The sequence below is a fragment of the Colletotrichum spaethianum genome, assembly GCF_022836535.1.
Source record: "Colletotrichum spaethianum MAFF 239500 DNA, contig11, whole genome shotgun sequence".
Classification (NCBI taxonomy): domain Eukaryota; kingdom Fungi; phylum Ascomycota; class Sordariomycetes; order Glomerellales; family Glomerellaceae; genus Colletotrichum; species Colletotrichum spaethianum.
The window spans coordinates 668989-687493 of NW_026054781.1; the positions used below are offsets into that span (position 1 = coordinate 668989).

Sequence of the window (18505 nt, forward strand, 5' to 3'; positions counted from 1 at the left end):
ACGAAGCTGTCACGGAAAGGGAAGAGGGAGAAAATGGTCTGGGGAGAGTGAGGGAGGGATGAGACTGGACTTTGTCTGGTGCGTTGGATGGCGTGGGCTGGCACTATGAAGGGTAATAGAGGTAGCAGAGAGCACGGGAGGGTGTGGCTTGAAGGGGAAACACACTTTTGGAGAAGGGGGAGGGAGTATGGAAGAGAAGACCAGAGAGAGAGGGAGACAGGGGGGAACCCAAGAGAAGGGGGGTCCAGGCAATTATCAAGCTGCTATTCGTGGTGCACACTGCGGGTACGGAGCAACCATGACAGGGACCAGGGCCGGCGAGGGTGTGGTCAAGACTGGGACCAAGATACACCAAGAACTGACGGGGTTGAACCGAATTGGACCTGGTCTGGCTGGGGTGGGCTGGGCACTGGTCTCGAGGGAGAGCCGAAAGAGTGAAGCGAGCCGTCTGGACACGAGACTTGTTCATCATTCATTCATCAGAGATGCCTGGGATGGATGGCCGGCCGGACAGTGTTGCCGTTTGTTGTTATGGTGGAAGCCAACACAAGCCGGCTTATGCTACATACGTACACCACATGCGTCCCTTCAACTCAACATCTTATACTATGTGTGTATCTACTTCAGTAGGTACATCGTTGGCTGTTCAAACGGGCAGAGGTGCATGTACCTGACACTCAATGTGCTACGGCGTGACGGACGCTCCGCGGGCTGCCGCCGTTGTGGAGAGTGTCGCAAATCATCCAGAAACTGGCAGACAGGCGGACAGGCGGACGGGCACTGGCACTGGCAACTGGCATAGACGAAGTCTGTGGTATTTCGTCAGTGGGTTTCGAAGCAATGGACGTTGACCATGTGTTCAGCCATGTACAAACACGCCTCGCCGACCCCCTTTTCCCGCCAGACTCTATCTGCCGGCTCTGGGCCTGCTATTTTCTTCCTCTCCCCCTCAACATGGAGAGCTCTTTATCAAGAATGTGGTGCATCCGAACGGAACAAAGGCCGTGTCAGCATGTATCAACGTCTGATTGGTATAGAGTGATGATGGAATCGCGGTGGACGCTGAAGTCGGGACCCGTTAGACCAAGGTAAATACTCTGCAAATAACCCTGCTTCCACTGGTCTGGCGAGATTGAACGGCTTGGTTTCTGGCTTAGCTCCGCCCATCGGGAACCACTTTGGAGCAATCCATCTCCTTCTTTGCACTAGTACAGGGGCAAGGGGGCGAGATGATGAGTGGGGTGGGTGTGGGTTACATAGAGGGGGGTGTCCCTGGCAAAGATGGGCAGGAACAGACACACCATCCGCACAGAGGCTCAGACGCGAGCACAGGGCACAGGAATCACAAACTTCACAATGACAACACCCAGGCCAACAACATCCTGCAACACCTTCTTCTGCGCAGTACTGGCTTGCGAGAGTGGTCGTCTTTGCTAGTACATGAGACGAACATGCGAATGCGCGATCACGTCGAGATTAACTGTTACCGTCACCAAAAGATCATTGCCGTACTCGTGAAACCGGACAAGTGATTGAGGACCCAGTCCTCCAATCCAATCAAGCGCCTCAGATGAAAATTCTGTCAAAAAGTCAATGCGCCAGGTCGGTCGATGCAAACCTTCCAGTCATTGTACGGATGTTTCGACCATCTTCGACAAAAGGCACGACGGCGAGCAGGAAGAAAAGCAACCGTCGGCAAGCAAAACAAACAACAGCTCACGTCTCCATTGATTACCCCCAGCTACGCGGTCTGTACCTTACATAACTTGCAGCACATTTCCCTGCACAGTCAGGTTAGACCTGCTTATGGAGATGGAGATGGACATGGGAATGGCCGACGGACTCTCCCACTCCCCAGTTATCCCGTACAAGGCCCTGCCAAGGTCAGACGCGAGAAACTGCTCCGTGTCCACTGACGGCAGTCTGAGACGTCTCTCGACTTTCCCGCCCGACTCTTGAAAGACTGAGAGGGCCGGAAACGCCTGAGGCCCCAGCAGGGACTTCCTTTCTCTTGCGAAAGTGTCACAACCCAAGGACTCCCAATCCACAACCCGCCCCCTTTCCAGCGCCAATCAAGACCAAGTCTCCCGAGCGAGGCCTCATCCGGCAATCAATCTGCGGTCCGACCTCTTGTTTTTGCCTCCACCCCACGCCGTATCGGCACGGGTGGACACCACCAACAGCCCCAAAGCTCCTGCTCGAAGCATCCAACACCAAGCAACCAAAGTCCAGCGAACCCTTCGTTGATCGCCTCCATCCCAGAGAAAACCCAGCAGAAAATGGTACCGAAAGTGTACCAAGTACATTGAGGCCACTACCGCCCGACACGAACACCAGCACGCTATCCATCCACAAAATGTTTCATCTCGACGAGCGGTCTGCCGTTTTGATCAAATATGTTAATTGTTAAATCAGTTCCAGGACTGCCAGCACCACCAGGGACCGCTGCCGTTCGATGACGCATTTGCTCGGCCGTCGAATGACGATGGGCACGGCCACGGTCTACCTAGGTATAGTAGGTGCAGAGACTGCAAATGTTGACGAGGGTCGGAAAGAAGCAAGTTTTTCAAGGGCCCCAAACTTCGGCTGAATCTACGGATAGCCATGCGCCCGTGGATATCAAGTCTTGGCGTACGCGCTGATGGCCTTGATCATGATTGCAACCCGTAGAAAAGAGAAGCTGGCTGTGCAGATAGCGCGACGCGTCCAACAGGAGCTTCTGGGGCCCGGGCGATGTGCATTAGGCGCTCCCATTCGTCGACAGCTTGACACTGTCGGGACGCTCATGTGGGAGGATGGGGCCCGTCCATCTGCACATCTGCACGCATCGGCTCTGTCAGTTAATCCCACTATAGTATCTGCAGTGCTTGCTGCAGCAGTGCGGTGGTAGGTAGTCGTCTAGTGTAGGTATGGGACGGAGTACATTCCCGGAACCAACCACGGCGACATCTTGATACGACGGTCACATTAAACCTTTTTCCATGATTCGACGGCCCAGTCTCGCATCGCCAACCACTTCTTCCATCTTCCTGCACCAACGCTAAAACTTGACCAAGGACACGCCGACAAATCTATTTCAGCCAGGCCAGCAAGCCCAGCTCGTGAGAAGGCGGCTGAGTGTGCCGACGACCCTTTGCCTCACACGCTGGTCCATTCCCGCTTGGTTTTCTGGAGCGTCCCACGGGCTTTCAGCAGCCCACGACAGCATTCTCGGCTCTGAGTGGTCACGAGTGAGACCTCCTCCCGGCCTTGGTCTGCCAACAGTACCGTGCCGAGACAACGGTTCAAATAAGGACTTGACTCGATGGCATTCTTCCTTTGCCATTTCGCCTCAGCCATCAATGCCCAGCTCTCTCATCCGGAATTCGCCTCTTTGCCCGTTCAATGCCGACTACATTGCCCATGGGCTGATGATATCCACACAAAACAGGGAGATCGGAATGAGAAAGGAAAGCAGCAGGCAAAAACACAACCCTCTACAAGATTACGCCGCTGCTACTGCTACGCATCATATTACCACATGCCAGTCTTCATTTTCGATATCTTTAGTCTGCATCATGCTAGCAGGCGGGCTCGCCTGTCCGTACCACGCTAGCTGCACACCCAGCCCTTCCCCCCAGGCTTATCCGCGCTCATCCCAGCGCTCCAATTTTGCAGGCCTGCAGGGGGCGTCTAGGGCTTTGCAGGTTTTCCAGGCTTTTCGGTGGTTCTACTCAGCTGCCCTGTTGCTGATGTTCCTGGCACCCGTCAACGGTCCCGAACGGCGCTGGCCAAGGAGAATCTCCCAACACACAAAGACCGCAACGACTGATCTGCCATCGCAACCGATCTATAGCAACTGACCAACTGTGTCGCCAGAATCCGGCACAAGAGCGTCTTGGTCTCAAACAGCGGCGGGGTAGATGGCTCTGGATCCCTCGTCCTCAGCAATCAACGAATTGGTTCTCTTTGTCGTGAGACCGACCACAGACATGGAGAAACAGGCGTTACCCTGTTGACCGTGACGCAAATACCTTAGCTGATTCTCATCTATTCTGGCGTTGAACGCGTCCACGGATTATAATGGTGACAACGAGCTCATTCTGCGACAAGACTTCAAACATCGACACCCTTGGCTGACGCACGTTCAACAACTCTACCCCATAGTCACGATGTTCCAGACGGAGCATCCGCGTGGAAAAGGGGGGGAAAGCTTCCATCCATGCCGCAAACCGCCTCTTGTACGCCGCCTCAGACGGCCCGCTGGCAGTGTATATTCTGCCGCCTTCCCGTGTTTGTGCCGCCGCCCGCCATACCCTATGTTTGCGGCACTCGTGCCTGTGCGTCGTTCAACCCGCTACGCCTCAGAACTTCAGGCACAGAAGAGTCTGCTTCGTGTTATCCTATTCCTGAGTCTGATATTGGCCGCTTGACTCGGACAGATATGTCCCCTGCGGTGCGAGTCTAATTGTGACCGTCGCGCAAGGCTTAAAAAGCCGGAAAGCTTGTTTGCATCCGGTGGGAACTTTGGGGTCTAGCCGTGAATTGCTCCTAGTGCTGCTGGCATGGGTAAACTTCTGAGTTATCATCCGGCCCGCTCAACTCTGTTCCAAAGACTAAGACGACTCGGTTCTATCCTTGAGGATATTTGCCGGGGAAGCCTGCGGCCCTTCTTTGGGTCAATTTGAGGATAGGCGAGAGAGGAACGAAATCTCGTATCGTCGGGGCTCGTATTCTTTCATAATGCTCCACATGCCGCATCCGTCTCTGCAATTTCGCGATAACTCGAAATGGATGCATCGGAGAGCGGAAGAGCGGGTAAGGTTTATGAAAAACAGTTTGATAGCTCCGCTGGCTGCTTATTCCAGCGTGCTTATATCAGTTTCCTCGACCCTCCACATGTACCACATGAAGACGCTGCGATATGGCGCGAACCGACTCGCTATCTCGGTCATCTCCTTCTCGGACATGTACTTCCACTTGCCTCCCTTGGCCTTGAGCTTGGCCACATCCCGTCCGACAAAGGCTGCCATGCCTCTCTGCACACCAAGGTCGCCCAGCGAGAAGACGTCCATCCTCTTCAGCCCGAAGCAGGCAAACATTTCGACCGACCAGAGCCCCAGACCCCTCACCGCGATGAGCTTGTCCCGCACCTCTTCGTAGGGAGATTCTGCTAGCATCTGCGCGCTCAACTCGCCGCTCGCAAACTTCTCGGCCAAGCCCTTGACGTACTCGGCCTTGCGCTGTGACAGGCCGGCGGTGCGTAGGCGCTCGATGGAAGCGGCGGCCACCTCCGAGGGGTGAGGGAATCTTTTGGACTCGGACTCTTCTTCTGAGAAGAGAGCAACGAACTTGTTCTTGATGGACCTTGCGGCGGCACCAGAGACCTGCTGGGAGATGATACCGCTGCAAAGGCTCTCGAAGGGATCGATATTTTCGGCGAGACCCTCTGGCGAGAAAACGCGGCAGTGGTTCTTTTCGATGAGGGGCTTCATGCGCGGGTCGACCTCTATAAGGTGACGGCACGCTTCCTCTAGGATGTTCGCAGTCGTCGTGCGTTTCCCGGCCGCCATGGATGGCTTCGACGGTGATATGTCTTCGGCAGGGTGAGAGGCGATTACCCGCGAGGTTTCGGGCGAAAGGATGGGAGCGTTGGTAAGTTTCGGATCGGCGAGGCGGTTGATGGCCTTCACCTTGGGATTCGCCGTGCGGTTCGCCCGTTCGGCGATGATGCCCACAGCGCTCGGGGTGGGCGTGAGTGGCGGAGGGATTGGGGTAACGGGTGCAACCTTTGGGCCTCTTTTTCTCGCCGGTGTGACGGGGTCTGAAGACGGGACCGGATCCGTGAGAGTTGGTTCCGCCATAGACTTTCTCTTCCGGCTCTTTGTGACCGGTGGTGCGATTGGGAGAGGTGCGATTTGGGTGTCTGCTTGGGCGCCCAGACGAGCTGAGCGTCGAGTAGCCATCGTTGCTGGCTTTGCTGGTGATGATGTCGGTGATGAAGAGTAAGTTGATGAACGTTCGAATGACTTCCAATTGAATAGTGGGCTGCCCAAGGCGACGAAAGAGCTGCCGGGGGGTGATATCAAATGGCTTGTGAACGGTGTAAATTGACGTGCAGATGCGAGGGAGATCGGTGAACGGCGGATCAGCTGTAACCTCATTCGGGAGTCATTGGTTTTCGCGAATGTGTCATGAAGCTCGATAATTGAACAGAACTGTAATGTTTGAGGCCAATTTTTGTATGAGTGGTTCGAGAGATTACAAGAAAACGGAGCTCCTCCTACTATGATGTCGTTCTCGTTCACGGCGACAGGCAGACAGTCAGTCAGGGCGGGATTCAGCCGCCACTCGGCGAGCGCCTTTGCTTTGTCATCTGAAGTTGGGGAGGGAGCTTGCAGTTCCTGCCTCAACTCCCGCCACTTGGATCAATATTGGCGCCTGCCAACCAGGTGAGGACGGCTTACTTAAGCTGCATTATCATCTGATGGCAGACCTCGAGAGCACAGCCTTTGGAGATGAAGGCCGTCCGTGCTTTTTGCATCGCTGGAGCTGATGATGCTCATCCAAAGTTTAGCAGAGGAGCTGCACCTCATCCCATCCGCAAATATCGGATTACATGTACGTGCAAACAGCCCTTTGGAAGGCTACGCCTCCTTCGTTAGAGTTTACCCATGTTTGCCTGCCGACGCGAGGTCGAGCAGCATAACTTACTTGATTCAGTCTATTTTTTTGTTTAGAAAACCCTTTTAGCTGATATACTATTTCTTGAACTCATCCGTCTTTCAAGGACGGGCGCCAAGTGTTGTTTAGAGACTGCAGATGTGAACTTGGCCGTGTGAGATACGTATGTACACACTTCAGCGTTCCTTGTTTAGGCCGCCTTGGATGGAGAATTCCCACAGGTTGAATGTTGGCCAGTTACTATAATTAAGGATGACAGATCGATGTGGATTCGGTGATTTGATAATGTCGTGGGCACAAATGGGTCGTTATCCAAGGTAATTATGGGCAACTGGTTGTCTGTTGGCAGTGCTTGCAGTGATACACGAGACGGCTTTACGTTGGGCTTGCGATGGTGACGGATGACGACCACTATTGGGTTTTCCGACGGGCAGACGACCGGCCTGGGCCCGGCAAAGGGCTGGGAGGTGTAAAGCATTGTTCTTTCCGCTGCCCGTGAAGAGACCGTCGCGGAGCGGGATAGGACGAAGCAGAGGGAGGAGGGGGGCGCTGGCGCTGGAGACGAGGTCTTGAGAGTTTGCAGTGCACTGGCTAATGGCGCTGACACATGAGAATATCTCCATATTTCTCCCCCCGGTAATAGCAATCGCGTGCGTGCGTGAGCGAAAAGTGTGGGATAGTGGGTGTGACGGGCTGGAGATTGACTGTAATCCTTGTCCCTCCTCCCCTCCCTCTCCATCTTCCGGATCTTGTCGAGACACTCCGCACCGTGCTCTGTCTAAGACTTTGCCCTGAGAAGCTGACTGGAATGTATTAGGTCATTGTTTTGTCGAAGAAATGTCTTGGTCGGCTCGTCCTGTTTTGTGTAATGTACAGTAGTCCCGCTGCACGAAGAGCTCGAAGACGGTTTTTCCCCTTACGGTCGAATCGAGGGGTGCCGTGCCCGGGGGGGAGGAAACGGTTGGATCATGGACGAACTAGGACACAAGCAACGGTAATGGCGATGAATCTAACTCGGCCAATCGTCCGGGACAGCATCGGGGAATCGCTACCTGCCATGGTACGTGGTGTTGTGACATCGGATATTGGGCAAAGCAAGGGTGGAGCTGCGTGCCATCGGCGGCCATCCATCAATGAATAACAGGAGGAATTAAAGTCTGAATAGAGGGATGAAGATGCCTACCGCGAAAGCCCAGGGAGTTTGGCGGGCAGATGTCACGGCCGTCGATTGTTTCCGACTCCTTAGCTGCGACGAGGACAACTAGCTGCGAGGATTCTTGGAAGACGAACGGAAGGGCAAGCTTGCGGTGTCCAGTCTCAAGCCTGGTCGCGATGGTGCAGCCATCGAGATCCTCCAGGTGCTGGAGCGAGATGGCGATTCTTCGCTTGCTTAATGCGTGTGTAAGCCTCGGCTGGCCCCTGGCGGTCACTGGGATAGGCCCTGCTAATTCGTTCTGCTTTCCGTGAGATAGCCAGGCCTTGGCGGGCGGTTGTATCATTCAGTTGATTTCCATTTGCGTTCTATCCTTCATGCTGCGGCCTGCTGGTAGCCAACGCTGACAGCTCCCATCGCTGATTGATGATGGGGCGAATAGGGGCGCATGGTCCGACAAGATCCCCGTCTGTTGATCCTGGGAAGCTGAGCAGACGAGGGGAATTAATGTGGTGTAATCGAATGCCGTGGTGAAGCACCTCAGGAAATGGAAAGGAAAGGCTAAGAAGAAAAAAGAGGACAGGTACCGCCATGTTGCGGCACAGTCTCTCCTGAGTCCAGAAGCGCTTGGCGGTTCCGGCAATCTCGCGTGCTGAGAGCAATCGGTACCAGAGGGTACTTTGCCAGCGTGATTAAACTTTTTGGCGCCTTGCCATTGGCTTACCCTTCGTATTCTACCACCACCGGAACCGTGGGTTGCAGCTGCTTTTGCATTCGTTCCATGGTCGCCAAAGCACCTCACTGGGCAGGACACGTTTCAGTGATTCTGATTGAGTTGTCTTCGTCAGAGTTGAAGGCGATACTTCTGTATCTTGGCCAGACGGCAGAAGGTAGTTTTAGGTGTGTTGACGGCCCCCCAAGATCCGTGCCCGTGCCCTGTAGATAATCCGTGATGTGTATCCCGGGTGTGATGCTGTGGCCTGTCAGTGCCTGTCAACCCGTCTGTGTCTCCCGCGTACTTTCATGTACCTTAGCTCCGACCACCATCCAAGCCTGCCTTACCTTGACTTGCCTTAGCCTATCTCATCCAACCATCCAAGCCTCTCTGTCTCCCACACGCCAGTTCCTCTCCTCCCGGTCGACCCTTTTTTTTTTCGGGGCCCTGTTGGCGTGGCTCCTTTCACCCAATTCCTTCCATCCCCTTCCTGCCTAGGCCTACCCAAACGTCCCTCGTTCTTGTTCTTGTCTTCGACAAAAACTCTGGCCGAAACCATCGCCCTCTTCAAAGGCACAACGAGGCTGAAAGACGACCAGCGACAGTTGCCCAAGACCTTGCGACCGCACCGCACACCCGCAAGAACCGTGGAACCACTGACGTCCCGCTTCTCTCAACCCTTATCAGTTCAGTCCGGAGACTAGACCTTCGTCAGCCTTGGCCCACCCCTTCTGAGGAGAGCGTGCTGCTACGACTGCCATCTATCGGACGTCACGAAACCGCCCAATCAATTACCTCCTTCCTCCTAACTACAGCTTGTCGAACTCGGACTTGTCCCAGGGAGTCTTGTGCTACCTGACATTCCTTCCGCGCGACTTCTTGCCTCTACCTGGCCACCGTCCTCCAGCGATTAGTGCCGCAATCTTGCGCGCAACAAGCGACGACACCGACGACAACTTCGACGACGCCGTCACGTCACGTCACGTCTGCGACACCGCCATCTTTGTCGCTCTCCGTGCCGGGATACACACAACCTCCTCTTTTCTTTGTAGAGACGAGTTCTAGGGTGGTGTCCCAGACCACCCACCCATTTCGCAGGAGCCATGCTTCTCCCCAAAGGCGGAATCAACTGGAAGTCTGCCCAGGCCAGACTACCTCCTACCAGAGCGATATGGGCCTTCGTGACCAGAACGCGCTTTCTCTTCCTCATCGCCCTCACCGGCTTCGTTCTGCTACTATGGCGCGGTATTCGCTCATCAGCTTCCGAAATGCAGAGGTACGTTGCCAATGCCTTGGCGACCGGCGCTCCTCAGGGGGCGCGATATTTTTTACATGGGAATGCGCGCGCTCTGCAGACAAGACAACCTGCTAACATGTGATGCCGCACAGCTTCTACTGCTGGGGCCCCGCGAAGCCCCCCATGGAGATGTCGCTCAATGAGCAAGCTTCGTGGGCCGCCCACCTCCAGACCCCCGTCATCTTCAACCACCACGAACCCCTGGAAATCAACCACACCTCCATCCAGCACGTCAACCTCAACCCCATCAAGTCGACGCGCAAGGCCGTCACCAACGAGGAGCGCGTCCTGATCCTCACTCCCCTCAAGGACGCCGCCCCCTACCTTTCCAAGTATTTCGAGTTAATCGCCGAGCTGACTTACCCCCACCACCTCATTGATCTTGCCTTCCTCGTTGGCGATTCTAAGGATGATACCCTTGCCGTTCTCGCTTCCGAGCTGGACCGTATCCAGCGTCGACCCGACAAGATCCCCTTCAACAGCGCCATGGTTGTCGAGAAGGACTTCGGTTTCGAGCTCAGTCAGAGCGTTGAGGAGCGCCATTCGTTCAAGGCCCAGGGCCCCCGACGAAAGGCCATGGGCCGCGCTCGTAACTATCTTCTCTCTGCTGCCATGAAGCCCGAGCACTCCTGGATCTACTGGCGCGATGTCGACATTGTGGACAGCCCTAAGAAGATCCTTGAGGACTTTATTGCTCACGACACCGATATCCTTGTGCCCAGTAAGCTTATGTGCCTCGCAACGGAAAAACGGGTTGTGCTGACAGTCTGACAGACATTTGGTTCCACCGCTACCGCGATGGCCGCGATATCGAGGGTCGCTTCGACTACAACTCCTGGGTTGAATCCGACAAGGGTCGCAGACTTGCCGCGACCTTGGACAAGGATGTTGTTCTTGCCGAAGGTATGAGGCACTGTCACTATCATAAAAACAAATGCTTACTAGGAGCCAGGCTACAAGGAGTACGACACCGGTCGTAGGTACATGGCCAAGGAGGGTGACTGGCGCAACAACAAGGACGAGGAGCTCGAACTCGACGGTATTGGCGGTGTCAACATCCTTGTCAAGGGTGACGTCCACCGATCAGGTTGGTGTTCCTTTGGGCTTTTGAACCACGCGCTTTCTAACAACATTAGGAATCAATTTCCCATGCTATGCCTTCGAGAACCAGGCCGAGACAGAAGGCTTCGCCAAGATGGCCAAGCGTGCCGGCTACCGTGTGGTCGGTCTGCCCAACTACGTCGTCTGGCACATTGACACTGAGGAGAAGCCTGGAAACGCATGATCCTTTGCGACTGCGTATTTGGCCTTTTCTTTCGATTGTACGACCATATTTTCCGAATCATCCGCGGAATGCGGCTGACGGAACACAGCACTGTATGACCACGTAACGATACACACACGAGGTAGCCGGGGAGCGTATCACGACGAGAACTATTTCCGGATGCTGGTCTAGAAGCTTCTTGGGCTACTAACGATCGGCAAGAGGCTTAAAAGTCTTCGTCGCTTATTTTGGCTGCCCTGGTGCTTCACAAGTTCAGCTTCCGCCACCTAGATATCCAACGAAACCCCAAACCCTCTCTGGCTCACCTTCGACTACTTGACCCGGTTGGCCAAGAAACGCAAAATCGACAGAACCAAGACGGGCACTCTTTTTGTCAGAGCGGGCGATTCATACCAGATGAAAGTATGTCTCGCTGTAATAATAGACTTGGTTATATCACCTGTTAGCATAGGAGGGAGAAAGGTATCGCCCATTATAGGAAGGGAGGCCCCTACACGGCCTCGGACTTTGGGATGGTGATGATGGCAGCACTGCACGGGGAGGCTTCTTACTTGGTGAAGTTTTCTCCCGACGTATGAGTGTGATATCTAGGGTATGAGGAAACTCGGGAGTTAACAAAGGCGTAATTTATACATTTTGATTTGTCTCCAATCATCAGCATTTTGCTTATGTGATGTGAGTTGGGCATGGCTTTGCCTGATTGAACATGGACCAGCACGGTGAGATGAACTCGAAGCAACTGAGGCATCCACTTTGGGGATAAACAAGGTCGAGATGTAGTATGGGAAGGCTCGTTCCTTGAGCCAGGGTTTGTTCTGGCACTTCCCCTGGCTATGGGGCTAGGTTGATCCCCTGTTACTTGAGGCGTTTTCCTCTCAACTCTTGAGCTTCACAGTGAGTAGCACGTTAGCAGAAATTGGGGACAGCTTTGAATGCTCTGAGGTCCATATCGGGAAAGAATGGGACTCTTTATGAGGCCATGGACTGATAGACGCATTTGTAGTGGACGTGATACCGGGGGGTCAAAACTGGCTTACAGTAATGTGTTACTGACTGGGATGAAGGCGATGGGAACATGATCACGCGGTTGCGCCCTTGGAGAGGTCGCAAAGACCTAGTAATCAGTAGACAGTGTGCTAATGAGTAAAGGGTAGGCGAGGGCTCTAGCCTTTGTTCCAGGGTTGGCTGAGGGTCATCGATGCTGTGAGCTACCGGCGGGTGCTCCTTACAGGAGTTATCTCATCGAGTGTCGGTGGGTGAGATTACATATAAGTCTTGTGCGCTCACAGAACCTCATTGCCGTGAGCACAGCGATACTGCTACCTGAGATGGTCTAGCAACAGCAGAGACCAGACTTGGTATTTGTTGATTCCGGGATAGAGGTGAAACTAGGCCCCATTCCCTGGCAGTTGAGATGATTATTAGAAGGTTCTTAGCTTGCAATACTCGTTATAATGCACACATACAAGAACATAGCGTGCCCAGAACACATTGTTTCACGCCACCAGCACTCGTGCTTGCATACGTGCGTGAACCAGCTATAGAAGCACGATCCAGGGCGCCAAACGAACACTCAAGGTCTCTGCTGTATGGGGTTAGGTCTGCGGACCCAAGCCCATAGTTTTACAGCAATAGGATACACGTCTTACTTATCTTAGAACGTTTCCCAACCCTGTTGGGAGTGCATTGCTCTCAAGCTGACTTTCTTGGTTATATGCACGTTTTACATGTACCATCGAGTGGTTATTCTCCAGTATTAGAACCGATTATGGGCCTACTTTCCATCCATCACACCCATTTTTGCCGGGTGTTCCTCTCAAAAGACGTCGAACGCGGGCGCAATCGTGGCAACCAAACAAGACGTGGAACGTCTGTAAGATAACCTCTGCCTTGTGAATGACTCGATGAAAGAAATCCTTGATTTCACATTAAGATACATGTGTTTTCTTAACGCGTTTGGGAGTTGAGATGGTTTCTCTAGCTCTCCAGTCATAAGCAAGAGCGGGCATATGCCGCATGAATGTCTGGTGAAGTCTCTTTGAGTGTAGTCTGACTCCCCCGATCAGACACAATATATTTTTGAGTACCGAGAATATCTCATAAGACGGAGGGTCGGCAGCTACTTTTCTCCGTATATTGGAATTGATCAATAGCATGCTCATCTCCATGAAACATTCTCAGATTCGAGTTCTGTTCGAGGCCTAGGTCGCTTGCGGCACCTTGGGTACGGCCCGCGTAGATATACTGAGAGACAATATTGCGATACATCAAAGCAAAGGTTAACGTTCTTACTTGGAGTGTGATTACCGGCTTCTCATGGTGAGTTTTAGTAGAGAAATCCCATTATATTACCTTGGTGGTCCTTCATATTTGTTGTCATTGGATAGCACAATACATCTACGAGACCGTGTTGACCGTTACTGAGAGTGGGGAAACGATAGACAACTAGGTGCTATCATCTACTTGGATTCTGTGGCCTGTTCTTATTAAGAGCGTGCCAATCTTGCTGGGTACTTGAAGTTCAACCGGTTGACCAGACCAGAAAATGCTGTACTCAGTTCAAGAAGGTTGATTTAGATAACGTCCAGCAGTCACAAGCATGGGGTCTTTTGATTCTCCCAGCTCTGTAAAATAGATATACGGTATACTACTACGACTTAATTCAGAGTGACTAGATCCAAGTATTCTCATGCGTTGTCTGCTTGGTAATGTGCTAGAGCGGCATCAATGGCTGGTTTGCCAAGTTCTTGCCTGGGGCCAACGCGCTCGAAAGTTAGCCTGGAGTGGTATGCCAACTATGTTTTTGGGATGCTGCCTCATCACACTATTTAATGATGCTATCTAATAACTAGAGGTGTAATAGTATCTTGCGTACTCTTTTTGTTATGGCTGAATCACGTCGCTGGCAGACGATGGTGGCGTCAGAGCACAGGTTGCGTATTAAAGAAGAGCGTAGAGACCAAGAGAGCCGAGAGAAGGCTCATGCCAAAAATATGATAAATGGGCTAAGGCGCTACTTCAAACGCCATCTTGGGCAGTTGAAGAAATCTCAGTCAAACCCAAGACAGCGTGGTGTGTCTCTAGGCCATGCACGCATTGATGGCATGGAGGTTTATGGGTATGATGCCGTCTTTTATTTTATTATTTTAGGGGAACAGAACACAAAGCTGATCAGTCATAAGGATTTTTGCTCGAGTCTTGTAAGACTTACGTCTTTTTTGGAAACTGGCGTAGAGGACTGTGAGAGTTAATACGAATGGGCAGAAACCAACTTCAACTTTGCTAACCATGGATCTTCATAGACACTGTAGTAAGATGACTGAAAAGGAGATACAACGCATCCCATGGATGCTACTTAGGTACTGTTATCAACCGAGAGGACCTGATACTCAATGAACCAAGTCTAAATTGACATTCGGGGTTAATAAAGTTGAAGAATGCGTCAGTATTCAGTTGCGACACCATCGTCATTATCGATGAGCAGTCGTTGCTCATGATGTTACCGAAGGCATGGTGGGTCTGGGATTTTGGGCCAGTCAGAGGGCGCATAATGTCAGCTAGCTTCCGCGAACCCGAACCGGGGGGCGAGGACCGTGAGATTGTAGATATCCAAACGCAAAAAAAGAGTCGTCAATTGGTGCTATTCGGGCGCAGCGGAACCTGTATCTGTAGTAGGGAGTTCCAATTGACAGACAAGAACCCCCCCGAGGTCTATACATAAGGTACACGAACCGCCTGGCCTTGGTTCTACCCCCTGGTCTAAATTTCTGTCGCGCGCCCCGGCCAGGCGGTTCCCTTCGTCCCTAATACTTTACAGCATCGTGCGCGCGGTTTTGCTCCTCCATGGCAAACGTGTGTCCCCCACCAGAGAGAGTACGTTTAGTGGTGCTTCTTCTGGACCTCAATCGTCTCGAAGGCCAGCCTCTCGGCCTCCTCGGCCTGGATCTGCTGGATGATGGGTCCGAGGTAGGGGTAGTCCTAAATATTGGGGGTCAGTCCTGTGCTTCGAGTTGACTCCTGTATCAATCGTTTGTGGGGTGCGCACCTCCTCAGGCTTGGTCCACTCGTTCTTGGGCAGAAGCTTGTGCTGGTAGGAGAGCTGGACGGCGCGGCGGATGCGGAAGACGCGGTCGTAGGACTCCTTGGGGAGAGGCGCTTGAGGGCCTTCTGGACGATATCGGTCTCCTCCTCGATGAGGTCGTCGAATCTGTAGGCGAGAAAAAAAAAGTGACAATCAGTCATCGCTGTTCCGGTCGGTGGCCAATTGTTGCAGAGGATATTGTCGGATTGCTTACCTCAAGCCGAGCTTACGGTGGCCGGCGGCGTTGGCGTACCAGTTAGAGAAGGGGACGAAGATGCTCTTCAGGAAGGGGCGGGCGAGGATGCCATCGGCGAGCTGCTTCGAGATGAGCGAGGTCATTGTGGCGGCTGGTGGTGGGTGGTGGACGCGGGAGAGGGAGGTTTCGATATAATGCCTCGGAGTACGGTTTTGCGGATCACCTGAGGTTGGGACTGGTCTCTCTAGGAAAATCGTGGAGCATCCCGGAGAGGCGCAAAGATTCGGGATGTCGGGTCATGTGACCTCCCTCGAGATTCCGGCACTAGCCACATGGCGTCAGCCACTTTCTGTCCTGTGGCTGGTGAGGGAATCTTGAAAGCACGGGCCTCTAAACGAGTAGCAAGCAGATTTCGTGATTGGGCCTGGGGCATCAATGAGGTAATAGGAGCTCCCAACGGGATGCCTTGCCCGTGGTAGCACCGCAGACCCTGTTGCTGATGATTGGAAATGGAATTTTTGTGGTACTCCCAAAGCTGCAAAGAACCGGCGGAGGTGGAGCTCCTTTCTGTGGTCTGGAAGCTTGAGACTTCCCCCCTCCAGGACTCCTGGGAGTCGATTCGGAGGTTGAGCATGTCAGTTGGACACTTGGCATTTTCTAGAATGAAGCCGTTCTTCTTGCAGCGAAAGTCTTGACAATTTCAGTCTTGCAGAACCTGCAATCCTTAAACACCCCTTGCTTTACATGCTTGCCCGTTGTTGGACTGATACTATCAGGCCTGCGTCATCCCTCACTTGCTGGTCTGCCAGGGCCGCAAACAAGTATTGGCACATTCGGTAGCTTCCGGGTCCTGAGCCAACACCCGAGGAGAGCAGTTTTTGGTGGTCTTAGCACAACGCCTGGGCAGTGGTTGGGAATAAAGTACCTGCCCCCACAGCGTCATCGCGCAGGTCCCTTCAGCGGCCATCGCACCTGCTTCGGCGCCTCTTATCCAGCCCAGGAGGTGCTCCAACCCATCTTCCTTCCTTCCTTTCAGCCCATTGGATTGCTCCAGCCTCCACCCGAAGGGCACCCCGGGACGTGGGAACTCCTGCTAAAAGAGACATCCGACAGCTCGCATCATTTTGCTCTCGTGCTCCGTCCCGCTCCACCTCGGCGCTTTTTCGCAATATCCCATCTCCAACTCCCCCGACTGCGCTCTTACCATACCGACCACCACTTCTTCTCGTCCGTCCCTTCTCCTCCGCCGCCCGCCTCTCTCACCCCTCACTTCCCAATCCCGTGTGCTTGGGAGCGCCTGGCCCACCGAATCCGTCTTCGACTCTCCGCGCTAGATATTCTGTTCCCCGCAAGGCCAATGGGCTGCGATAACCGTTAGTCGCTCAGTGTCACGGCGGCGTGGGAGCGTTCCCCGCATACCGGGACACTTGGGAAGGCCCGGCATCTACCTGATTGAGAGGTACACAACAGACACATACCGAGAGAAACACAACCACCGACGACGCAGCACGAACCTGAACAATATTCAATACCCGCTTCCAGTGAACACGCACCCCGCAGCTCCATACCGCCTTACACGCTGCTCGGCCAGAGCTCAACCCCCCAGGACATCGCTGCACTTTCCTTTCGGATCCTGTGCCGAACCCGCCCAACCTCCGCATCCTGAACCCTGACCGGATTAACAGTGAGAGGGATGTCTCACGACGAACACCACGACGCTCAACGAGGCGCACCACACTCACAAGAAGAATATGGGCCGTATCCGACCTCAACATACCCCAACTACAGCAGCTCGAGAGCTTTCCCGGCCCCAGCCCCGGCCCGTGCAGCGTTAGCTACCATAGAGAAGGCCGCTGCTGCGATGCCCGCGAACGAGACTATCACTGCCTTTGAAAGGTGGGCCGCCGGCGCCTCCGACGCCCAATTCAACGCGCTTTCCGGCGCCGTAGGAGGCTTCACTTCGGGCGTTGTTACATGTCCGCTCGACGTTATCAAGACCAAGCTGCAAGCACAGGGTGGTTTCAATCCTGTTGAGAAAGGAAGACATGTTGGACACCCGAAACTCTACAATGGCCTGCTGGGTACCGCCCGCGTGATCTGGAAAGAAGAGGGCATACGCGGCATGTATCGGGGGCTCGGCCCGATAGTACTGGGTTATTTGCCCACCTGGGCAGTGTGGTTTACCGTCTACAATAAGAGCAAGGACTGGTTGAAGCACCGCCATGGTATGTTGGAATCCGCAAGCCAGAGGCTGGGCCATGGACTGACCGGACTACAGAAAACACGGTGTTGATCAATTTTTGGTCATCTATCATAGCTGGTGCCAGTAGCACCATCGTCACGAACCCTATCTGGGTCATCAAGACTCGCCTGATGTCGCAGAGCGTTGCACACGACCCAGGCAAGCATTACTCTCAGTTTCCGAGATCGGGCAACACTCCGACTTCCAGACCGACAATGCACAGCTCGTGGCATTACCGGTCGACGATGGACGCGGCACGCAAGATGTACACTTCGGAGGGCGTCCTTTCATTCTACTCGGGCCTTACCCCGGCTCTGCTGGGACTCACCCATGTGGCCGTTCAGTTCCCGGCGTACGAGTACCTAAAGACGAAGTTTACCGGCCAGGGCATGGGAGAGCCGACCCAGGGCGACACACAAGAATCACAATGGGTAGGAGTGTTGGGTGCTTCGATATTGTCGAAGATTATGGCGAGTAGCGCGACCTACCCACACGAAGTCATCCGCACGAGGCTGCAGACGCAACGAAAACCTGTAGGGGGAGCCGAGTATCTTCAGGGCCTGGGAATCAAGGTGCCCGCCTCCATGACCGGAGAGGATGGCAAAAAGCAGCAGTTGTTAGCACCAAAATACCGCGGCGTGGTCAGCACCTTCCGGACAATCCTCAAAGAGGAGGGATGGAGGGCCTTCTACGCCGGCATGGGCACTAACATGATGCGAGCGGTGCCGGCCGCGACAGTGACGATGCTGACATACGAGTACGTGATGAAGCATTTGAACCACGCGAGAGCTGAGGGCAAGAGGAAGCTGGGAAGGGACAGCACACCTGCTGATCCCTGACCTGGGCAATCCGGGAGCTCGGAACGGCATTATT

The 18505-nt window shown here is 53.8% G+C and overlaps 4 protein-coding genes across 4 annotated transcripts; 2 read left to right on the forward strand and 2 right to left on the reverse strand.

The window, feature by feature from the left end:
- Nucleotides 1-4838: 4838 nt before the first annotated feature.
- Nucleotides 4839-5945, reverse strand: ColSpa_05113 (DNA-3-methyladenine glycosylase; the record flags this gene model as incomplete). The annotated part of the gene is made up of 1 exon (XM_049271325.1): nucleotides 4839-5945. One exon carries the CDS (start codon nucleotides 5943-5945, stop codon nucleotides 4839-4841), a length of 1107 nt encoding a protein of 368 aa, XP_049127282.1.
- A 3689-nt stretch (nucleotides 5946-9634) lies between these two features.
- On the forward strand, nucleotides 9635-11113 carry ColSpa_05114 (mannan polymerase II complex anp1 subunit; the record flags this gene model as incomplete). Its single annotated transcript, XM_049271326.1, has 5 exons — nucleotides 9635-9807; nucleotides 9921-10549; nucleotides 10603-10731; nucleotides 10781-10915; nucleotides 10965-11113. 5 exons carry the CDS (start codon nucleotides 9635-9637, stop codon nucleotides 11111-11113), a joined length of 1215 nt encoding a protein of 404 aa, XP_049127283.1.
- Nucleotides 11114-14992: 3879 nt separating this feature from the next.
- ColSpa_05115 (cytochrome b-c1 complex subunit 7) lies at nucleotides 14993-15533 on the reverse strand (the record flags this gene model as incomplete). The annotated part of the gene is made up of 3 exons (XM_049271327.1): nucleotides 14993-15091; nucleotides 15159-15280; nucleotides 15425-15533. The coding sequence occupies 3 exons, from the start codon at nucleotides 15531-15533 to the stop codon at nucleotides 14993-14995; spliced, it is 330 nt and encodes a 109-aa protein (XP_049127284.1).
- Nucleotides 15534-17251: 1718 nt separating this feature from the next.
- ColSpa_05116 (mitochondrial nicotinamide adenine dinucleotide transporter 2) lies at nucleotides 17252-18471 on the forward strand (the record flags this gene model as incomplete). The annotated part of the gene is made up of 2 exons (XM_049271328.1): nucleotides 17252-17615; nucleotides 17669-18471. 2 exons carry the CDS (start codon nucleotides 17252-17254, stop codon nucleotides 18469-18471), a joined length of 1167 nt encoding a protein of 388 aa, XP_049127285.1.
- Nucleotides 18472-18505: the final 34 nt, after the last annotated feature.